This window comes from Erythrolamprus reginae, chromosome 1 (assembly GCF_031021105.1).
Source record: "Erythrolamprus reginae isolate rEryReg1 chromosome 1, rEryReg1.hap1, whole genome shotgun sequence".
Lineage (NCBI taxonomy): Eukaryota > Metazoa > Chordata > Lepidosauria > Squamata > Dipsadidae > Erythrolamprus > Erythrolamprus reginae.
This window is the reverse complement of record NC_091950.1, coordinates 356574491-356596990: the sequence shown is the minus strand read 5'-3', so window position 1 is coordinate 356596990 and position 22500 is coordinate 356574491. Positions and strand designations below refer to the sequence as shown.

The window sequence follows — 22500 nt, the reverse complement described above, 5'->3', positions numbered from 1 at the left end:
ATGTCTTCTTGCCTTCCTTCTTACAACAGGTGCAAATTCTGCTGTCTTCTTCCAGTCAGTTGCTCATTGAATTAAGGCCAAAGTGTTTTATTTGATGGCTGCCTTCCAAAGGAAGAGCTTAGTTCCTCACTTTTTTAGCCCATGGAACACAATTAGAAAGACAAATCAAATTCTAAAGAATATTTCTCTAATCCAGCAATTAGCAGCTTGATACCTACTAAGTATTTTGGATTAATTTATCATTGGCTACATAGCTGGGTACTGTTAGGAACTGCATTTCTTACTTTCTGATCAATATAACGCATTCTAATCTTTTTTTCAATAACCAAACCAATTTTCACTTAAATCTATCTTCACCTCAGTAATAAATTGCCCAGTTAGATATCCAAGGCTGAACTGCTCCTATGACCTACTCTGTATAGCTTATATCAGTAGTGGTTCCACTTACTTTTGCTACTGGTTCAACAACGGGAATGCATGGGCGCTTTGTGTGCATGCAATACTTCTGCACAGAGCATTTTTGATGACTTCTGGGTGGGTGGGCGGAGCTTCCCACTGCTGCTACTGGTGAGAACCAGTAGCAACCCACCACTGGCCTACGTGTATCTCAACTGTTGTCTTCAGTTCTCCATCTAGGCATCCATCTAACCATCCATATACAGTATCCATCCATCCATTCATGCCTAATCATAATGGAATTTAAAATGATTATAAAGTCAGCAGACCCGAAGGATCAGGACAGATCTTCTTGCAGAAAATATTTTTGGTCATTAAAAGCTAATACCACCTTAACGACCCAACTTCAACATCATAAAGTCAGCCAGTATATTCCAAATGGACCATGTTAGTATAAGTAAAGCTTTGTAATATTTTCTGGACTACAAACGTTTTTGTTGGAGCAGCAGAAGGTATTAGATGGTAACATTAAAATGAAAATCCTGGAAGAAAGTGAGTTAAAAAACACCATTAATTTGGAAAATCCAAAGGATTTGGAATATACTGTAACTAGATTACTTTTGTGCTAGATATCTCCAGTAGATTTTTGATTTTTGCCTACATGTGGTCAAAACTTGGCAAAGGCATTTTCTAACTTGACTCTGCTACCAATAGCTTTATTACTGCAGTTAAAATAATTCTTGATATAGCACTAGAAGTTTCTGGAAGTTGAAAAGTGTGATAACTATTTCCAAATAATTAATAGTCATTATTTAAAAGGGAACATCAAGTCATTCAAGTTCAGCCTGTATTCTTAGAGTTAGGCTGCCTCTGAACACACATCAATCAAATTGGTCAGTCCTAGAGGAGATCAACCCTGACTGCTCTTTAGAAGGCCAGACCCTCAAGATGAAACTCAAATATTTCGGCAACCTAATGGAAAGGAAGGACTCACTGGAGAAGAGCCTAATGCTGGGAAAGATTGAGGGCAAAAGAAGGGGATGATGAAGTGGCTGGATGGAATCACTGAAGCAGTAGATGCAAGCTTAAATGGACTGCAAAGGATGGTAGAGGACCTGGAGGAATGTTGCAACTAACAAAAAAAAGTAGACACATCTAATGGAGAAAGTCACATTGAACTTATGACTGTATACATGTGGTGTAGATAAGGAAGTGTAACAGGATACAACTATCCGGTTACATTTTCTTATTAATATGGAATATTTCATTCATCCAACCTTGCAGCACTTGCCTTTTCCTCTTTCTTAAAATTAATTAGTAAAGTTTAAAATAATACTTTTCCTGGCTGTTTTATAAAGTGAAGACAAATAGTGAAGCTCAGCTGTAGAGCAGAAGGTATTTTGCATTTAAAAGGCTACATATGTGGTTTTATACAAGGTAGTAGAATCTCAATGTTAATTTTAATTGAAAGCAGTTACCTCAATCCACATTCATTGAAATATGCATTTTGCACAATAGTCATGTTGTTCCTCAGATTTTTTTTCTTTGTTTTTCCACCTGAAGATTGGTTTTTGAAAAGTGAAGGTAAAGAAAGAAGACTACCTTACCTTCTAAGAAGTCTTTGCTTGTTTTGCATTTTCTGAGTCATGCCGTATCTGGTTATTTAACTGACAGATAACATTTTTTTAAATACTGTCACCCTTCCAGATCCAATGTGGCAGCTGAGAAACAAAGCAGGTTTCAGTTTTATCTCATGCATTGACAAGAGAATTGCCAATTACATTCAGAGCCTGGAATCTTTGGAGCACAAAGCAGAAAGAACACAGCTTGATTTGCAGATGCCAGGCAGTGCTGACAGCTTGGAGCAGCTTGTTTTGATTTGTAAAGTGAGCCAATTTAACATCAGGCATCCCCAAAGGGAGCAGGATTGGAACACAGAACTATCATTCCTGACACAGCCTGAGTTCCCAACCCTTTAGTCATAGATGTAACGTGTTGGACTTTATTATATTTAAATATATAGTTGTTCTACCGGCTCGTTGCACAAGCCTCTAATTAAATGCAAAGGTAGCAAAAACAGACACACACATGTGAAAAGTCAAGAATACTTTCTTTATCCACAGAAAAATAGAAGCAAAACCCCCTTTTTGTAGTCAAAGGGCTCACTTTCAAAGCAAACAGACTTGAATGCAATGAAAAAACAGAAAAAACAAACTCAAAGCAATTAACAAGTAGCTGTGAAGTCCTCACAGCTACTCTCCTTCAGACTTTTGTCCAACTCACAATGATTTATGTTCAGAGTCCTGATATCAAAGCACAGAGTCCTTGGAGAATCCGGAGAGTCAAGCCACATCCACTATCACAAACAGATAATCTTCCACACTGAGAGGCTGGCACGCTGCCCATTTAACAGCAGCCCTAATTAGTTGAACCACATCCAACCACAGGTGAACTCTCTTATCTTTTGTAATACCTATGTAGCTGCTCTCTCTTATTCATGGCCCTTCGCATGCGTGCATCTATAACTGCTTCTTCATCAGAGTCCAGCGAAGATAAGGAGGAGGAGGAATTGCTTCCTAATGGGCTGTCCGCCATGACCCCCTCTGAGGGTCCCATTTCACAGTCACTCCCTGTTTCCGATGATACTTCGCTGTCTGAAGCAGTCGGCAGTAAAACAGGCCTTTGACACTGGGAGGATTCACCCACATCCATCCCTACATTCCTTGGGGCAGGAGCTGGCCCAGAGCCAACCACAACATATACTATTAACTACAAATTGGGGGAGTGACTGTATGCCAGATAGTTTTCTTGAAATAGGTGCAGCACAGAATCTCCCCACATCCCCTCCCCTATGGACATGACGTTTTTAAAAAGCGGGACTTTTAAAAAACCCACCGGGACATGGGACAAATAGGCAAAAAGTGGGACTGTCCCGCGAAATTTGGGACGTCTGGTCACCTTACCTTTGCAGCATTTTTTTGTACTCTGGGTCTTCTCCAAGGCAGAAAATCAGCCTGCTAGAGCATGCGTGCATGCTGGAGCTGACATAGGGAAACACTTCATGTGCTCTCCAATATGGTTCTATGTGCCATCTGTGGCACATGTGCCATTGGATCGCCATCACTGTCCTAAGCCATGGCACTCTGATGATTGAGGCATAAACGGCCACAATCAGATAACCGCTATGCATAAACTATTCAAGAAAGGAAGCAATCTAAAGTGGGGGGAAAAGAAATACGGTAGATTTAAACAGATCTTCCCTCATTGCACTGTCTAGTGAAGCAAGAATTAAAATAAATAGATAGTGTTCCACCCCAAAAGCAAAAAGGGAAGAAACTATTTATCTGTCTATCTATCTAATCTATCTATCTATCTATCTATCTATCTATCTATCTATCTATCTATCTATCTATCTATCTATCTATCTATCTATTTGATTTTTATGCCACCCTTCTCCTTAGACTCAGGGCGGCTTACAACATGTTAGCAATAGCACTTTTTAACAGAGCCAGCATATTGCCCCCACAATTTGGGTCCTCATTTTACCCACCTCGGAAGGATGGAAGGCTGAGTTAACCTTGAGCCGATGATGAGATTTGAACCGCTGACCTTCAGATCTACAGTCAGCTTCAGTGGCCTGCAGTACAGCACTCTACCTGCTGCACCACCCCGGCTCATGCTCAATGCCCTTGTAATGGCTGGTAAGACAATTTATCAAACTAAACAGACAGAAAACACAATTCCTCCACACACTGATGATGTTACCTAGCTGCTAATGTGTCCAGGAAGAGAAACAAGCTCAAAAAACCCACCAAGAACTGAACATTCAGCCTTGAGCTACATAAATTCTCTACTAGGGCAGACATATATTATGCCATTGATTTGACCATGATCAAAACCACACAATCCTGTATGTTGTGCTTAAAATTAAAAATACCATCTTTTAAAAATCTAGAATACCTTGATGTAAGAATTTGATACTAGTTTACACTTCCATCCAATAGGCAAAAATCTGGTGGTTTGTTATTTTGCACTTGAATAATAATGGAGAGGAATTAACACTGGCCAAATAGCTAATTTACTGATCAGAATAAATGAAGATGGCCTTGAATTACGGTAAACTGATAACTGCAGTGAAACTTCAGAAGAGAAGGATTTAGGGGTAGTGATTTCTGACAGTCTCAAAATGGGTGAGCAGTGTGGTCGGGCAGTAGGAAAAGCAAGTAGGATGCTTGGCTGCATAGCTAGAGGTATAACAAGCAGGAAGAGGGAGATTGTGATCCCCTTATATAGAGCGCTGGTGAGACCACATTTGGAATACTGTGTTCAGTTCTGGAGACCTCACCTACAAAAAGATATTGACAAAATTGAACGGGCCCAAAGACGGGCTACAAGAATGGTGGAAAGTCTTAAGCATAAAACGTATCAGGAAAGACTTCATGAACTCAATCTGTATAGTCTGGAGGACAGAAGGAAAAGGGGGGACAGGATCGAAACATTTAAATATGTTAAAGGGTTAAATAAGGTCCAGGAGGGAAGTGTTTTTAATAGGAAAGTGAACACAAGAACAAAGGGGCACAATCTGAAGTTAGTTGGGGGAAAGATCAAAAGCAACGTGAGAAAATATTATTTCACTGAAAGAGTAATAGATCCTTGGAACAAACTTCCAGCAGACGTGGTTGGTAAATCCACAGTAACTGAATTTAAACATGCCTGGGATAAACATATATCCATCCTAAGATAAAACACAGGAAATAGTATAAGGGCAGACTAGATGGACCATGAGGTCTTTTTCTGCCATCAGTTTCTATGTTTCTATTTATCGGGGCTTCTTCCAGGATGGTTTTTCAATTTCCTGCCTAGCCTATAGTTCTGATATTCTCTGTTCATTTACCATTCAAGAAGTTACTTGGCCCAACCTTGCTCAGCTTCCTTACAAGATCACCCAGTTGCTCTACCTTGCTGAGATATATTTGATATACATGCACAATTCATTACACCTTTTAAACATCCTCATGGCATGGTTAAGTAAATTCCAATCCATGCAGTGATTGCTTCTGGTTTAAAACTACTCTTAATTCCCTTCAGGGGTTTTGGATTATAACTCCTAGATTCCTCAAGCAGAGTGGCCAAAGGCTAGAGAGAATTAGATTCCTTCCTTTTTAGTATCAGTGGATGCTTAATAACACTTTCCTTTCATGTTAGTCTCTTCTGGGCCTTTGGCCATTTGAAGAATTTGGAAACATAAGAGTGAAAGAGAGACAGGGGTTGCTAATCTTTTTGCCAACTGTGGCAGCTTGATTGGCAGACGTTAGGAGTAAACTAGCTGGATTTTATGCCAGCTAAATTAACTCTTAATTTATTTTAAACCTGAAAATCATATAAAATGCTGGATGGGGATTCCTATAAACATGTGTTAAAATATAATAGTTTTCTAGATAAGTTAAGCAAAGTGCCACTATTGATTTTTATTTCATCTGTTTTTAATAAACATTTTAATTGGCCCTGTCCCTTAATCAGGGTAACCACCCTATGGTGTACTGTATCTGCTATCAAAATCTTCTGTCAATTAGTTTCCCTGTTTGAAATTCAACTACTCATATGTTCCATTTGTCTGTTCTGAGCTTTCATGACTGTACTTCAGTCTGAAGAAGTTTGAATAAGTTGATATGTTTCTGTTAACTGTTTGATTTGGATTGGCCTTTCATGACCATTGTTGTTTTTAAAAAGTATCTATTAATATTGGGTTTTAAAAGTTTATTTATTTATTTATTTATTTATTTATTTATTTATTTATTTGTTTGTTTGTTTGTTTGTTTGTTTGTTTATTTAGTTAGTTAGTTAGTTAGTTAGTTAGTTAGTTAGTTAGTTAGTTAGTTAGTTAGTAAGTCAAAACATTATGAGATAACAGGTATAAGTATAAATATAGACATGAACATAGGAAATGGGTATTAATAAATGGGGGAAAGTAGGACAGGGATGGTAGGCACACTGGTGCACTTATGCACACTTCTTACAGACCTCTTAGGAATGGAGTGAGGTCCAGAGCAGACAGAGTTTAAGATTAAAGTTATGGGAGTTTGAGGATGTGACAACAGAGTCATATAGTGTATTTCAGGCATTGACTACTCTGTTGCTATAGTTGTATTTTCTGCAATCGAGTTTGGAGCGGCTTACCTTGAGTTTGTATCTATTGTTAGCTCATGTATTATTGTGGTTGAAGCTGAAGTAGTGATTGACAGGTAGTACATTGTAGCAGACAATTTTGTGCACTACACATAGGTCAGATCATAGTAGTTCTAGATTGTCCAAGCCCAAAATTTCAAGCCTGGTGGCAATTGTAAGCAGTCTGACATGCTGTAAGCCGCCCTGAGTGACAATTGCGAGATGAGTAGCCATAAAAATAGAAAGAATGAATAAATACATGAATAAAGTGGGTGGGATTTGTCTTCTTTTGCAATAGCTTATGAATAATGGATTTTCAGAAAAAAGGAAGAAGGAATATCCTTTTTATGTCTCTTTCATAATATCTTATACAAAAGTATCATTCGTAAGTACTATCCATAGGAACATACTCCAGATTTGTCAAATGACTAAATACCCTGTCTCTTACAGTCCACCAGAGTAGCACAATGTAGGAAAATAAAGCTTAGTGTATTATCCAACATAGAAAACTTTTAAAAAATCAAAAGGGATTTTCTGGAAAGTTTTCTAAAGAAGACTGAATTCTGCCCTGAGAAAATAAAAGTGACCTCAGGGTAATGAGTCATGCCCTTTTTGAAAATATCTTCTACTGGAGAAACTGAATTGGTGCAAATATTAACATCACAGGTTGCTGCTGCTTCTTCTTCTCAGCCACCAATTACAATTCAAAATCGGCACTGAATTTATTCAGATAAATAAGTAGTGACATGACTTTAATGAAGGAGTCACATTCAGGAAATATGTTACTCTACTTCACGGGTGAAATTCAGCAGATTATGACAGGTTCTGGAGAACCAGCATTTTGAGTAGTTAGGAGAACTGGCAAACAACACCTCTGGCTGGGGAGTGGGGAGGGAATGAGGATTTTACAGTATCCTTCCCATGCCACGCCCTCCCAAGCCACACCCATAGAACCGTTACGGAATTTTTTTGAATTTCCTCCCTGCTCCACTTCTTCTTGAGCTGAAGGAATGCAATTTTTATTTTGGGAGGTTGTGTATACAGCAAAAAAAAAAAAAAAAGCCCATTAATGCTCATTTTAAAAGAACATCAAATTTTATTACACACAGCGAAAGAGAAATAGAATTAAATAGTTAGGAGTTCATTTTCCTAATTCTATTGATTGATAGTGAGGGAGATGATAAATTGATGCTTGGAGGTAAATAGCTTTATGTGCTGAGGGATATGCTTTTTTGGATTGCACTCCAGAAAAGAAGTAGGATCAGGACAAACATTGGATGGAGCAAGAAGAAAATGTTTCTAAATGTGCATATTTATATTTGTACTTTATTAATGTCTCTGTAAATTTTAAATGTGAATAAATCAAGGTCGCGTCTGATTGGTTAAGACGCACGGCCGTTTCTTTTAGGCGCGAGCCTTTAAAGTATAAATAGAGCTGCTTTTGACACTGACAGCTCAGACGCGTTCCTGGCTGGAGTCACTTGTTTACGAGCTGAATAAACGGAACCGTCTTTACCATTTCTGACTGGTCTGATTCATTTCACTGGCGACGAGAGAACGAAGAATCCACGTGTCAAGAATGAACAACCTCCAGATCGGCCGGGCTCCCGACTACTTCGACCCCGAAAAGTCGTCATGGGACGCCTACATGGCAAAATTCGAAATTTTTCTCGAAGCGGCAGGAATGGGAGAAGCCGAAGCCGACAGGAAGCGGGCGATTTTTTAAAATTATTGCGGGACTGAAATCTTCGACCTCGTTCAAACGCTGACCGACCCGCTCCCGGCTAAAACCGTTCCTTGGGACGACCTCCAAACAAGACTCGCCAATCATTTTAAACCAACAAAACAGACACCAATTTTCCAGAATGACACAACGTGAGTCGGAATCCATAAACCAATTCGCCACGCGACTTCGCACAGTACTGTCAAAGTGCAAATTTGACAACCCGTAAGCTCGCCTCACCGACGCTCTTATTTTTGGAATGAAAAACGCCGCAGTCCGAAATAAAATACTAACAGAAGATGAGCCAACGCTTCAATCTGTCATCAAGTTGGCTCAAACTGCCGAAGTAGCTGACGCGGCCGCAAAAGAACTGAAGGAACACGAAAAAAAAGAAACCGTTTCAAAAATCTCCGTTGCTGTCTCCCACGCCGAGGCACCAGATGACCTCAGCCCAGCTGCCACGGACGACGACACCTGTCTCCTGCTGCCATCTGACCAAGCCAGACAGCCCAGATACCAACGACCATCCAACCCTTGCCCCGGATGCCGAGGGAACCACGCAAGACAACGCTGCCCATTCCGCGACGCTATTTGCCGCCGCTGCAACCGGCGCGGACACATCGCAGAGGCATGCAGAGCGCCCCTTCCCGAGGAGTCCTTCTCTGCACCCCGCCAACCAAGATTCAACAATCAGGCACAACAACCGCGAGACAACAAATTTTCCAGAGGCTTCAACCGCAGAAATTACTCCACCGCTAACCGTGACTACTCACGAGGTAACGCACAAACTTACGTAAATTGCGCAAATACAAAAAAAGGGAGCAAAATTGTTATCTCGTTACATTTAAATGGCAAACCCTGTAATTTGGAATTAGACACAGGGTCAAAGTATTCTATTATGCCTTGGGACAAATTTAAAATGTACATGCCTAATTTTCTTAAATCTGATTTAATGCAAACAACTCTGGTTATAAGGGATTTTCAGGGAAATGTTATACCTGTATTGGGGAAAGTAGATGTGCCTGTCCAATTTAAGAAATGTAAATGTTCTCTTCCATTGGTTGTGGTTGAGGGAGCTAAACACTCCCTCCTTGGGTTAACATGGATGTCTCCTCTAGGCATTAAAATATTGGGAATTTGTAATATTAATGCTGATAATGATGTTCCTGACTTTGTTCAAGAGTTTCCTGAGGTTTTCAGCCCTACATTGGGCACATATAATGGGCCCCCTATTTCTTTTTCTCTAGACCCCAAGGTTCCCCCTGTCAGACTTAAGCCTCGCAGGGTTCCTTTACCACTCCTCCCCAAATTGGACATCCAACTGGATAAACTTATAGCTCAGGGCATTCTAGTCCCGGTGGAACAAGGGCCATGGGAAACCCCTATAGTCACACCGCTTAAACCTGATGGCTCCTTAAGGGTCTGTGCAGATTACAAAGCAACGATAAACAAAGCCCTCCAACACCACCCATATCCAATTCCGGTAGTCCAACAGCTCCTGCACTCACTGGGGGAGGGAAGGGTCTTCTCTAAAATCGACCTCGCACAGGCATACCAACAGCTCCCGGTCGATGAGCCCACATCCCTGGCACAGACCATAGTTACTCACAGGGGTGCTTTCAGATGCACCCGCTTGCAATTTGGGGTCAGCATAGCCCCAGGCATTTTCCAAAGCCTAATGGAGCGGTTACTGGCAGGCATAAAAGGAACCACCCCATATTTTGAAGATATTCTTATCTCAGGGGACGACCAATCACAATTAAATGAAAGAATTAGAGAAGTATTGTCCAGGCTACAATCCAGGGGTTTGAGAGTAAAAGCAGACAAATGTGTATGGGGAGCCAAAAGCATCGAATTCCTGGGTTACAGAATAGACGGCGAGGGAATCCACCCCACAACAGAAAAATTAAAAGCCATAACAGAAGCACCCGAGCCAAATAATAAGACGGAACTCCAAGCATTCCTGGGCCTTCTTAATTTTTATTCTATCTTTCTAAAACAGAAGGCAACGGCAGCAGAACCTCTACACTGACTGCTGCAGAAGGGAATTCCCTGGACCTGGGGCACACCTGAGCGCGAAGCTTTTTGCAAAATAAAACAATTATTGACATCTAAAAGCGTAGTGGTTCAATACAGCTCAATTTTGCCCATAAGGCTTACATGTGACGCTTCGGCTTATGGGGTAGGCGGGGTATTAGCTCATATAATGCCCAACAAAACAGAAGCCCCAATCGCTTTTTTCTCCAGGACATTGTCCATGGCCGAAAGAAATTATAGCCAATTGGACAAAGAGGCATTGGCCCTAGTTTCCAGCGTGAAGAAATTTCACAACTACCTGTGTGGGAGGAGTTTTGAACTTATTACAGATCACAAACCCCTATTAGGTCTACTGGCTTCTAACAAGCCAACTCCTCCTTTCATGTCCCCCAGATTGATTAGGTGGGCGCTATTTTTATCAGGATACCAATATGAGTTAAACCACAAAGGGGGAAAAGCAATAAACCATGCAGATGGCCTAAGCAGATGCCCCATGCCTGAATTAGTTAAAGACCCAACCCCGGCAGAAGACATATTACTATTAGACTTTGAGGAAAATCCTCTGACCACAGCCAAAGAGGTAGCTGAATACACCAAAAAGGACCCAATATTGTTAAAGGTTATTAACTGTATACAAAAGGGTTGGACAGGAGACCCTGAGGAAGCAGGACTAACAGATTTTAAATCAAAAAGGTTGGAATTGTCTTATATGAAGGGTTGTATTTTATGGGGTGACAGGGTAGTCATTCCTAACAGTTTAAAACAAAAAGTGCTATGTATGCTACATGAGGGCCACCCAGGTATTGTAAGAATGAAGGGTTTGGCCAGAGGACACTTGTGGTGGCCAGGCCTAGACTCAGACATCGAGCAGTGGGTAGCAAACTGTGACCCTTGCCAGGAGTCACGTCCCAATCCACCCAAAACAACACCGGTTGAATGGGAGAAACCCACTGGGCCATGGTCACGCATACACATCGATTTTGCAGGCCCTATTGGATCCCAGAATTTTTTGATTGTAGTAGATGCTTTCTCCAGATGGGTAGAAATAATAGCCATGCAAAACATCACTACTTGTGCCACTATAAAGGCTTTGTATCACTTGTTTGCCACTCATGGGTGTCCAGACATCCTGGTTTCTGATAATGGGCCACAATTGACCGCCAGACAATTTGAATGTTTCCTCAGTAATTTGGGGGTCAGACACGCCCTCACATCCCCTTATTCGCCATGGGTTAATGGTCTGGCAGAACGTTATGTTCGGGTGGCCAAAGAGGCACTGCGCAGGGCAGGCCCGGGGGAATTACAACACAATTTGGATAAATTCCTATTAATGCAACATATCACCCCAAATTCCATCACTAATAAAAGCCCTGCAGAAATTTTATTGGGTCGAAAAATACGGTCCCCTCTGGACAGGTTGCACCCCCATTATTGTACAACAAATTATAATGATGTAACATGTAGAATACCTGAAAGAAGTATGTACCTAGGGCAAAATGTATTTGCTAAAAATTTTGATGGGGGTTTAAATTGGCTCAAAGGCAAAATAATCCAGCAAACAGCTCCTAAAACATATTTTGTTCTACTAGAGGATGGCCGCACATGGAAGCGGCACATAGATCACTTGCGGGGGCGTTTAACACCTGACAATGATCAAACCGCTAACAAACATTCTTCCCCCCAAGCAGACTCTCACACAGAGCCTGAACTTTTTGATTGTTTAATGGACTCACCATGGCCAGGATTCTCCAACAACGACTCCGAGCCGTCCTCCTCGTCAGGAACCGGTGCAACGCCATCATATCCTCAGCCGCAGGCCGGAGCCCCAACTCGGGCCCAGCCGCGGACAAGAGACAGCAACGAGCCATCCTCCTCCGTTGAGTTCACAGACACAAATGATCTGCGCAGGTCTGAGCGACTTTCACGCAGGCCAAGCAGACTGGAGGATTACATCACATGGCTCACTGATTGACAGTTGCGCTCAACCAATGAGGGAGGGGTGTTAAGTCTGTAAAAAGAAATTCTGTAAAAATACTGTCTCTGTAAATTTTAAATGTGAATAAATCAAGGTCGCGTCTGATTGGTTAAGACGCACGGCCGTTTCTTTTAGGCGCGAGCCTTTAAAGTATAAATAGAGCTGCTTTTGACACTGACAGCTCAGACGCGTTCCTGGCTGAAGTCACTTGTTTACGAGCTGAATAAACGGAACCGTCTTTACCATTTCTGACTGGTCTGATTCATTTCAGTGGTGATGGGTGTACAGCTCTGAAACTGCCCAGTTCTCAAATCCATTTGTAATGGGGGGAAGACACAGACAACTTTGTGTGTGTGTGTGTGTGTGTGTGTGTGTGTGTGTGTGTGTGTAAAAATACCTTTAGGACAGTAGCTGCGGTTGGGGTTTGGTTCCTCCTGGCCCGGACGGTGCAGGGCTACTTGCTGAGGAGGGTGGCAGCTTCAGCAGCGAAGAGGAGGGTGGTGGTTTTAGCGGCATCTGCAGGGAGGCTCAGGGCCCCCGTCTTGTAGGTGTGGACAAGCAAGAGGGCTGGGCGGGCAAGGGGCATCGTGACAGTGGTGGCAGGGCACTGTGGAGCCAGAACAAGCGAGCGCGCTTCTGCAAAATGGCCGCCTGAAAAAATTGGGACTTAAACGCCGCTAAAAAGCGGGACTGTCCCACCAAAAGTGGGACGACTGATCACTTTATACTAGGGTTGAATCTAAATCTTCCCATACAAATTTTACCTAAATCCAGACAATGAGACAGACGCTCAATCACTGAGTTGGTCTGGGATTGAAACATGCCATTATGTATATTGTGCATATTGATGAGACCTGAACCAATGCTGCCAGTTTCTCTTATTCAATGTCCTAATTTAGAGGGTAAATGGAAGAAACAAAAGTGTTGACTATAAAGCAAAAACATAAGGTGCATTTTCTCCTCTTTATCAATACTAACTGAAACTGACCACAGAAAATGAAGTAGAACCATACTAGCATTCAAACACAGTACAAAAATTACAATGGCAGATGGCATTGATAGTTACTAAGGGATCAAGAAGGATGAGGAGAATCAGGTCACAAGCCAGACATCCACTAGCATAATCAATGACATCTCAGTACGACATGCAGGGTTGAAACCTGACTGAAAAGGTCCAGATAAGCTACTCCCACCTGAAGCATCTAGAGTGGAAAAAACAGCACAATGGGCAAACCGGAAGTCCATTTTTGTGAACTTCCGGTTTGCCTGTTTGCCTGTTATTTCACCATCCCAGGCTTCAGTGAGGCCTGTGCACATGCGTATGTCTGCACATATGTGTGGCAGTGTGTGGGCGTGCATGGGGGAAGGAATGGATATGGGCATGTGCACATGTTCTAACACATGCACACATACGCTTTTGGCACATGAACAAAAAAACGTTCGCCATCACTGGCCTATAATATTATCCGCTTGTGATTCACAGGCTTAAATACTTTGCAGATGGCTAAGCAGAACCTCGCCACAGACATCTATGTGGGACCTGACTGGGTGGCGTACAACTCAGAATCTTTCTTTAAGTTAGATAAATATAAACCTGTGTGGCTTTCAATGGAGGGCGGGGGTGGGAATACTATCCTTGAGGAATCCCTGACAGTTAATTAAATTGACTAGGAAAGATGTGAAAGAGTAATCACTGAGGTTATTGCATATATCTGGGTTTGTTTTTTAAGAAATAAAAAGCAGTGAGACTAACAACGGATGTCTAGATAAATAATTTCTTGCCGTAGGTAACAAGGCTCAGCTGGATAACTCCAGCAGTTTCTTTCAAGTCCAGTAAACAAAGTTGGTAAAAAAACACTGAAAGCTCCATTTTTGATGTAATGCAATATCTTCAAATGGAATGAAGTACAGTACATTCTAAATCTCTCTCTCCTAGAATAATTCATTAAACTGGATTACATATTGGTAGAAGAAGTTGGAAGTTTTTATAGCAATACTCTTCTAAACTATTTCTGTTAGGACTATGTCCAAACACAGGCAATATATAAACCAATAATATATGTATGTCGATATAACTGTGTTGATGCATATAGCTTTAAAGGTATGCTATTTCTGATTGGTTGATTGTGTTGCGGGTTGCCATAAGAGGGAGCTAGAGATCATGGTTCTCTCTTTCTGATTTGATATTCTCTCTCTGATATGCTTTCTATGGCATTCTGTTCTCTGCTGTAGCTAAACTGTGTTTAAGCTTGGTATCTTTACTGTTCGTGACAAAAACAACTGGTAAGAAAACTTTGTAATTTGATATTCTTTGAACTGTTATTCTGACTATTATGCATATCACCTGGATTGTTTATTGGACTGTGCTATTTCTTAAAATAAACTTTAACTCAAATTTATGTATCTGTGTGTGGCTGAATAATTGTTCATAACTACTCTCATAAACATTTCTGTATGCATGTCCTTGTTATTCAAATGTTACTTTGTCCATAGATTAACAATTTCTTTGGTGTATACATCTCACTGGCAGCCATAGTTTCCAAATGCAAGTCTAGTTTCAAAGCAGTCTGCACAGATGGTGAGAGCATGCATACACCATTCTAGATCTCAGGTCTTCGGATTATCAAGATGAACATGTAGGTACAATAGGAAAATCCGAGTCTTCGGAGAGGGGCGGCATACAAATCTAATAAATAATGATAATGATAATGATAATGATGATATTATTATTATTATTATTATTAATAATAATAATAATAATAATAATAATAATAATAATAATGATGATATTAATAATAATAATAATAATAATAATAATAATAATAATAATAATAATGATAATAATAATAATATCACTTCCAACTGAATATATGTGTTCTACTTCCCCGAGTCTCTTAATCCACAGGACTTCTCTTTTTTATTAATTTATATTGAAGTGCTGGCAGTAGCTAGGGTAAATAATTATTTAAATTAATGCTGTTGGTAATAATAATTCATTAAATAATTCATTAATCAAGAATGAATGAATATTGTTTTTCATTTTCCATTGAAGGAATGGGTCAAAAATCCATGTTTATTTGTGGATGGAATAAGCAGATTTGATATTCTTCAAGGACAAAAAATAGGTAAGGCATTGAATGTTTAAGTAATGAGAGTATGGTTATGGAAATTAAAGGTTTTCAAAGGATATTGTGTATGCATAAAATGTCCTCCTAATGGTCAAGGCTTTTCCAATGAAAAACAGGGCATAAAACAAAAGAGCCACAGTAGAATTTGTGTTGGGAAATTACCAGCCAGGCAAAGAGGAGGGATCAAATGGGGAGTTAGCCTTGAGTTGTTGCACAGCTGCAAGATACCTAGGATTGATCCTAACCCCCCTCCCCTTTATCTGTTTCTTCCCAAGGAAGGGCGAGCCATCTGAGTAGATTATTGTACTATAGGTAGAATACAATAAAGTAGCTGATTGCTTACAACTGGCATTTTGTGGCTTCCAACAATTTGTATTAAGAGGTACTGTATATCTTTGATAATGGATGTAGGGTAGAATGAACCCCCAAACCCTCTTCAGGTTAAAGACCCAACCTGTATTCTACCATTTTGAGATAAGGGGGGGAAATCTCTATTCACTGTCTACTTTCCCCATTTTTAAATTTTATTTTATGGTCCTCTTCTAGCCTACCTTACCTGTGTTTTGATACCACCCTGTCTTTTGAACAGGTCTGTACTGAATATTGCCTGACATGGTATTAAGTGGAAGAGAACAGAGTTTGGTCCAGGAAGCAATCTTACCAAAGTTAAGCTGTCTGAAGCCTACTGATTTCAGAGGGAGATTAAAGCATACATTTAATTTTATGCTCTGAATTTCATCCATCAGCTTTGTAATAAATACAAAACAGCAGAAAACAGGTGCTAGAGTTTGATAAGTGAAAAGAAAAGCTGATGGGGTATAAATGGGTAGCAGAGAAAGCATAGATCCAAATAGGAAACCGATGATGTGTGACGGATGTGTTTGGGGAAAAAAAGAAAATTAAGGTTTGATTAGGAGAGGTTTAAAGAGAAGAAAGATGGTTTGGCTGATAGAGCAAGACAGTACAAAGAAGCAAGGCAAATGACAAGTGAAGGGGAAAAAATGAATAAGATATGGGTGAAAGAAAATGTGTTAAGAACAGGCTTGTGGAGCGATGACAGCAGTGGGTTGGGACAAGGGAATAAAGTTGCCACAATATAGTAATGAACCTGAGAGAGAGAACACATAGAAACACAACATATGTATACACGCCAAACCCAAGAATACATTAAGGCAGAAGTTTGTCTACTCCAAGGATAAAACGAACACAAACTGAGCATTGTGGTATATGCAATACAATGCAGTGAGCCATGAATAACACTCTCTCAACAGGGGGGGGGGGGAGATACGACATCATCTATCCCCATTCTACAACACAGTCCTTTCAACAGTCCTTTCCTACACATTGGGAAGAAGAATCTGAACTCCAAATACGAACTGAATAATCAAATTATCACAGATAATCCCCACTCAGTTAAAGACCTTGGTATACCAATAACAAAAGATTTAAGTGTCTACGGAGTCTACGGAGAGGGGCGGCATACAAATTTAATAAACAAATAAACAAATAAACAAATAAACAAATAAACAAATAAACAAATAAACAAATAAACAAATAAACAAATAAACAAATAAACAAATAAACAAATAAACAAATAAACAAATAAACAAATAAACAAATAAACAAATAAACAAATAAACAAATAAACAAATAAACAAATAAACAAATAAACAAATAAACAAATAAACAAATAAACAAATAAACAAATAAACAAATAAACAAATAAACAAATAAACAAATAAACAAATAAACAAATAAACAAATAAACAAACAAACAAACAAACAAACAAACAAACAAACAAACAATCAATCAAACAAAAAACAAACAAACAAACAAACAAACAAACAAACAAACAAACAAACAAATAAATAAACAAATAAACAAATAAACAAATAAACAAATAAACAAATAAACAAATAAACAAATAAACAAATAAACAAATAAAACAAACAAATGCCAAAGCCCACTGCAACAACATAGCCAAGACGGCTTCAAGAGTTGTAAACCTAATGCTATGTAGCTTCTGCTCTGGCAATCTCACACTACTTACCAGAGCTTACAAAACTTTTGCCAGACCCATCCTCGAATACAGCTCATCTGTTTGGAACCCATATCGCATCTCAGACATTAAAACCCTTGAAAATGTCCAAATATACTTCACCAGAAAAGCCCTTCACTCCTCCACTCGAAATAGAATACCCTACGAGTCTAGACTTTGAATCCTGGGCCTAGAAAGCTTAGAACTAAGACACCTTAAACAAGATCTAAATATTGCCCACAAGATCATATGCTGCAAGTAAGTAAGTAAGGAAGTAAGTTCCAAGAAGGCTCTATATCTGTTTGCACAATTCTGGTGACCCTGTCAACACAGATAAATCTTGAGATGATCTCAATGACTCCCTAAAAGAATGCAAATGACCAGTTGTCTGCAAAGAATATAAATCTGTCCATTCATTACCATCTGGTCAGACCTGAAGAAGCTTCTTGGATGAGAAGCGGAATGTCTTCAAAGGAAAACCAGAAAGTCCAGTTGCCTCTTGAAAAATAACCTCTGGGATGATAGAAACTATTAATTAATTAATTAATTAATTAATTAATTAATTAATTAATTCCAATACACAACAATACACAATGAAGGTTATAGAGGTTATACTCGAGTAAAATATATTAGAGAAAGAATAGAAGTGAAAATTTAGGAATAGAATATATCAATTAGAGAATAGAAGGATATTATGAGAGTAGTATAAGAAGATTAGAATAGAAGAATAGTAGATATGATATATGAGATATAGGAGAGACAATAGGACAGGGGACGGGAGGCACGCTATTGCACTTATGCACTTCAGTGATGAATTTGTACCAAAATGAGAAAAGTGGTGGAAAAGACACCTAAATAACTTATCCTAAATAACTGCAAAGATTACAAATTATTGTTTTATTCACTGGACTCAATGCCTTGATCCCTCAAGGGAGGTGGCAAAGAGACCTGATGTACAGTTACTGTATGTTGTTTATACACATGCAGTATAGTTATACACATATATTATACACATGCACAATAAAATACAACAGGAAGTGACATAGATCAATGATAAGGTTTCTCAACCTTGGCAACTTTTAGATATGTGGACCTCAGCTCCCAGAGGTTGGCCCTCAGAGGTGGTCCAGACAAGAAACATCAATCATGAGTATTGACACTACCTTTACTGCAAGATAATAGTAACAGAATCTTGTGTATCTTCTCCCCCACTTCATCTCAATTTTTAGTCCAAGAAACTGGCTGGTGGGGGATTCTGGGAATTGAAGTCCATATATTTTAAATTTGCTAAGGTTGAGAAACCTTAAAGTTGGTAAATTTGTTCTTTGATAAGGAAGGTCAGATAACAATTTCCTGAGGACTCCATAAATTCAGACTATGAAAACCCTTCAAAAGGTGATTTGGTATGCATTGTTTATAGTTCATTGGAGAATATACATAATAAGGATATACCAGACATTTAGTTATTCTTGGGGTGTCTGGCCTCCTAAGATATGTGCCTTTCTCTTCAGTCAAGGAAGGAGGCTCTGGAACACTCAATAATCTCTAGTTATATAATTAGGGCTTCACATTAGAAAACTAACTGGTATTTTAACATTATTATCTCATATATAATTATATATCATGCATATATAGCACATTATACATCTAAATATATCTGTTTCAAACTAAAAGCATTTCAAGTGGCAAACAGCATGCTAAAACATTAATGCCTTTGACAAAAATGAAGAGATCATCTACTCAGAGTGATAAACGACATCCTTCTTCCAGCAGAGCAAGGATAGAGTAAATGAAAAGCAAGCCACAGCAAGAGAAACAAGAAAATTGTCTTTATGAAAGATGACCTGGATATGCAAGGCTTATTAGCAGCTGAAGTGGAAAAGAAAAAGACAAAAAAAGTATGTGTGGCAAACAAGAAGTGGAAGGAAGAACAGCTTGGATCCTGGAAGTAAATGAAATGAGAATTGTTCTTCTGGTTTATACAGATGGATGGATAAACTCTCTTACTCTTACTTAGATACTGCACTTACTCTAGCCAGTGAAATATTCCACAAAAACTTTATAGATGCCCAATCAAGAATACAGGGATATCAGTTAAAAACTTAAAATGCATCCATTTACAAAATAATTGCAGAGTAACTAACAATTGTTTCAGTAAGAATAAAAGGAATAACTTCAAAAAATATTTTATTCAAGGGCCTACAGAATATCATGGTCTCATCCCACCAATACTTCAAACCAGAGATAAACCTTTTGGGAAAATCCCAAAACAATTTATTTATTTTATTATTTATTTATTTTATTATTTAGATTTGTATGCAACTTTTTAAGAGCTATAGAAAAGAACCATATCGACTGGAAAGCATACACTTTGTAAGGAGAGAATGAATTAATCTCCTGCTGATTGTTGAGGATTTATTTATTTATTTATTACTTAGATTTGTATGCTGCCCCTCTCCGAAGACTCGGGGCGGCTCACAACATGTGGAAACAAATCATAAATAATCTAAATTTTAAATTTTAAAGATTTAAAAAGACCCCATATACTAACAGACATAGACACAAGCATACCATATATAAATTAAACATGCCCAGGGGAAGATGTTTCAGTTCCCCCATGCCTGATGGCAAAGGTGGGTTTTAAGGAGTTTACGGAAGGCAGGAAGAGTAGGGGCAGTTCTAATCTCCGGGGGGAGTTGGTTCCAGAGGGCCGGTGCCGCCACAGAGAAGGCTCTTCCCCTGGGGCCCGCCAACCGACATTGTTTAGTTGACGGGACCCGGAGAAGGCCCACTCTGTGGGACCTAATCGGTCGCTGGGATTCGTGCGGCAGGAGGCGGTCTCGGAGATATTCTGGTCCAATGCCATGAAGGGATTTAAAGGTCATAACCAACACTTTGAATTGTGACCGCAAACTGATCGGCAGCCAATGCAGACTGCGGAGTGATGGTGAAACATGGGCATACCTAGGTAAGCCCATGACTGCTCTCGCAGCTGCATTCTGCACGATCTGAAGTTTCCGAACACTTTTCAAAGGTAGCCCCATGTAGAGAGCATTACAGTAGTCGAACCTCGAGGTGATGAGGGCATGAGTGACTGTGAGCAATGAGTCCCGGTCCAGATAGGGCCGCAACTGGTGCACCAGGCGAACCTGGGCAAACGCCCCCCTCGCCACAGATGAGAGATGTTTTTCTAATGTGAGCTGTGGATCGAGGAGGACGCCCAAGTTGCGGACCCTCTCTGAGGGGGTCAATAATTCCCCCCCAGGGTAATGGATGGACAGATGGGATTGTCCTTGGGAGGCAAAACCCACAGCCACTCCGTCTTATCCGGGTTGAGCTTGAGTCTGTTGACACCCATCCAGGCCCCAACAGCCTCCAGGCACCGGCACATCACTTCCACCGCTTCGTTGACTGGGCATGGGGTGGAGATGTAAAGCTGGGTATCATCTGCATATTGATGATACCTCACCCCATGTCCTTGGATGATCTCGCCCAGTGGTTTCATGTAGATGTTGAATAGCAGGGGGGAGAGGACCGACCCCTGAGGCACCCCACAAGGGAGAAACCTAGGAGTCGACCTCTGACCCCCCACTAACACCGACTGCGACCGGCCAGAGAGGTAGGAGGAGAACCACTGAAGAACAGTGCCTCCCACCCCCAACCCCTCCAGCCGGTGCAGAAGGATACCATGGTCGATGGTATCGAAAGCCGCTGAGAGGTCAAGAAGCACCAGGACAGAGGATAAACCCCTGTCCCGGGCCCGCCAGAGATCATCCATCAACGCGACCAAAGCGGTTTCCGTGCTGTAACCGGGCCTGAAACCCGACTGCTGGGGACCTAGATAATCGGCTTCTTCCAAGGACCGCTGGAGCTGGAGTGCCACCACCTTCTCGACAACCTTCCCCATAAAGGGAAGGTTGGAGACTGGACGATAGTTGTTAAGGACAGCTGGGTCCAGGGAGGGCTTCTTGAGGAGGGGGCGCACGAGCGCTTCTTTATAGAGTGATGGAAAAACTCCCCTCCCCAAGGAAGCGTTGGTAATCTCCTGGGCCCAGCTCCGTGTCACCTCCCTGCTGGCCGAAACCAACCAGGAGGGACACGGATCCAGTAGACAGGTGGCGGAACTCACAGCTCCAATGGCCTTGTCCACTTCATCAGGTGTCACCAGATCAAACTCTTCCCAGACAGGTGGACAAGTACGTGCCCCAGTCACCTCGACTGACTCATTGTCAGTCGACTCTGTTTTACAATTGGATCTGAGCGACTTTATCAGCGAAAAACGTGTTAAACTCCTCAGCACTACTCTGCAAGGGCTCCCCAACTCCCCCTTGGTTAAGAAGGGAGCGGGTCACCCTAAACAGAGCGGCCGGGTGGGATTCCGCTGATGCAATCAAGGCGGCATGGTACGCGCATCTTGCCGCCTTGAGCGCCACTTTGTAAGTCTTAATAAAAGCTCTTACACGTGTTCGATCAGATTCAGACCTACTCTTCCTCCATCGCTTCTCTAGACGTCTCTTTTGGCGTTTCAACTCCCGGAGCTCCTCGTTGAACCATGGGGCTCTACGGGGTCTAGCGCCACGGAGAGGTCGCAAAGGCGCAATCCGGTCGAGAGCCTCCGCAGCAGCCGTATTCCAGGCCTCCGCAAGAGACTCCGCCGAACTGTGGATGAGTGCCTCTGGAATAACCCCAAGCGCCGTCTGAAAGCCCTCTGGGTCCATCAGGCTTCTGGGGCGGAACATCTTCATTGGTTCCGCCTCCCTGCGGGGAAGGATTGGAGCCAGGAAGTCAAGCCTGTTCCATACATGTTTGAAAAATCAGTATTCTATAAACCTGAAGACACATGGCCTTTCACCAGAGGTGGGCTGTTAAGGTGGAACGGCGACATGTGCTCGCCCCGTGGCTCTGAGTGCTAGTGGAGTCCAGTGCAATTCTGCTACTGCAGCTGTGCAGGTAGCAGAATCACTTGCGGAGATGCAGGTGTGCCCGTGCTTCGGCATGGTTTTAGGCACACATGGAAGCAAAAAACCAAACCAAAAC

At 41.0% G+C, this 22500-nt stretch overlaps 1 protein-coding gene across 1 annotated transcript in view; it reads left to right on the top strand.

Moving 5' to 3' along the window:
- LOC139161611 (calpain-13-like) overlaps positions 1-22500 on the top strand; it is a 141420-nt gene that overhangs the window by 23330 nt on the left and 95590 nt on the right. Inside the window, exon 3 of the mRNA XM_070740987.1 lies at positions 15349-15421. Within this exon, the coding sequence (XP_070597088.1) occupies positions 15349-15421 (73 nt within the window). The remainder of the gene's footprint in view (positions 1-15348; positions 15422-22500) is intronic.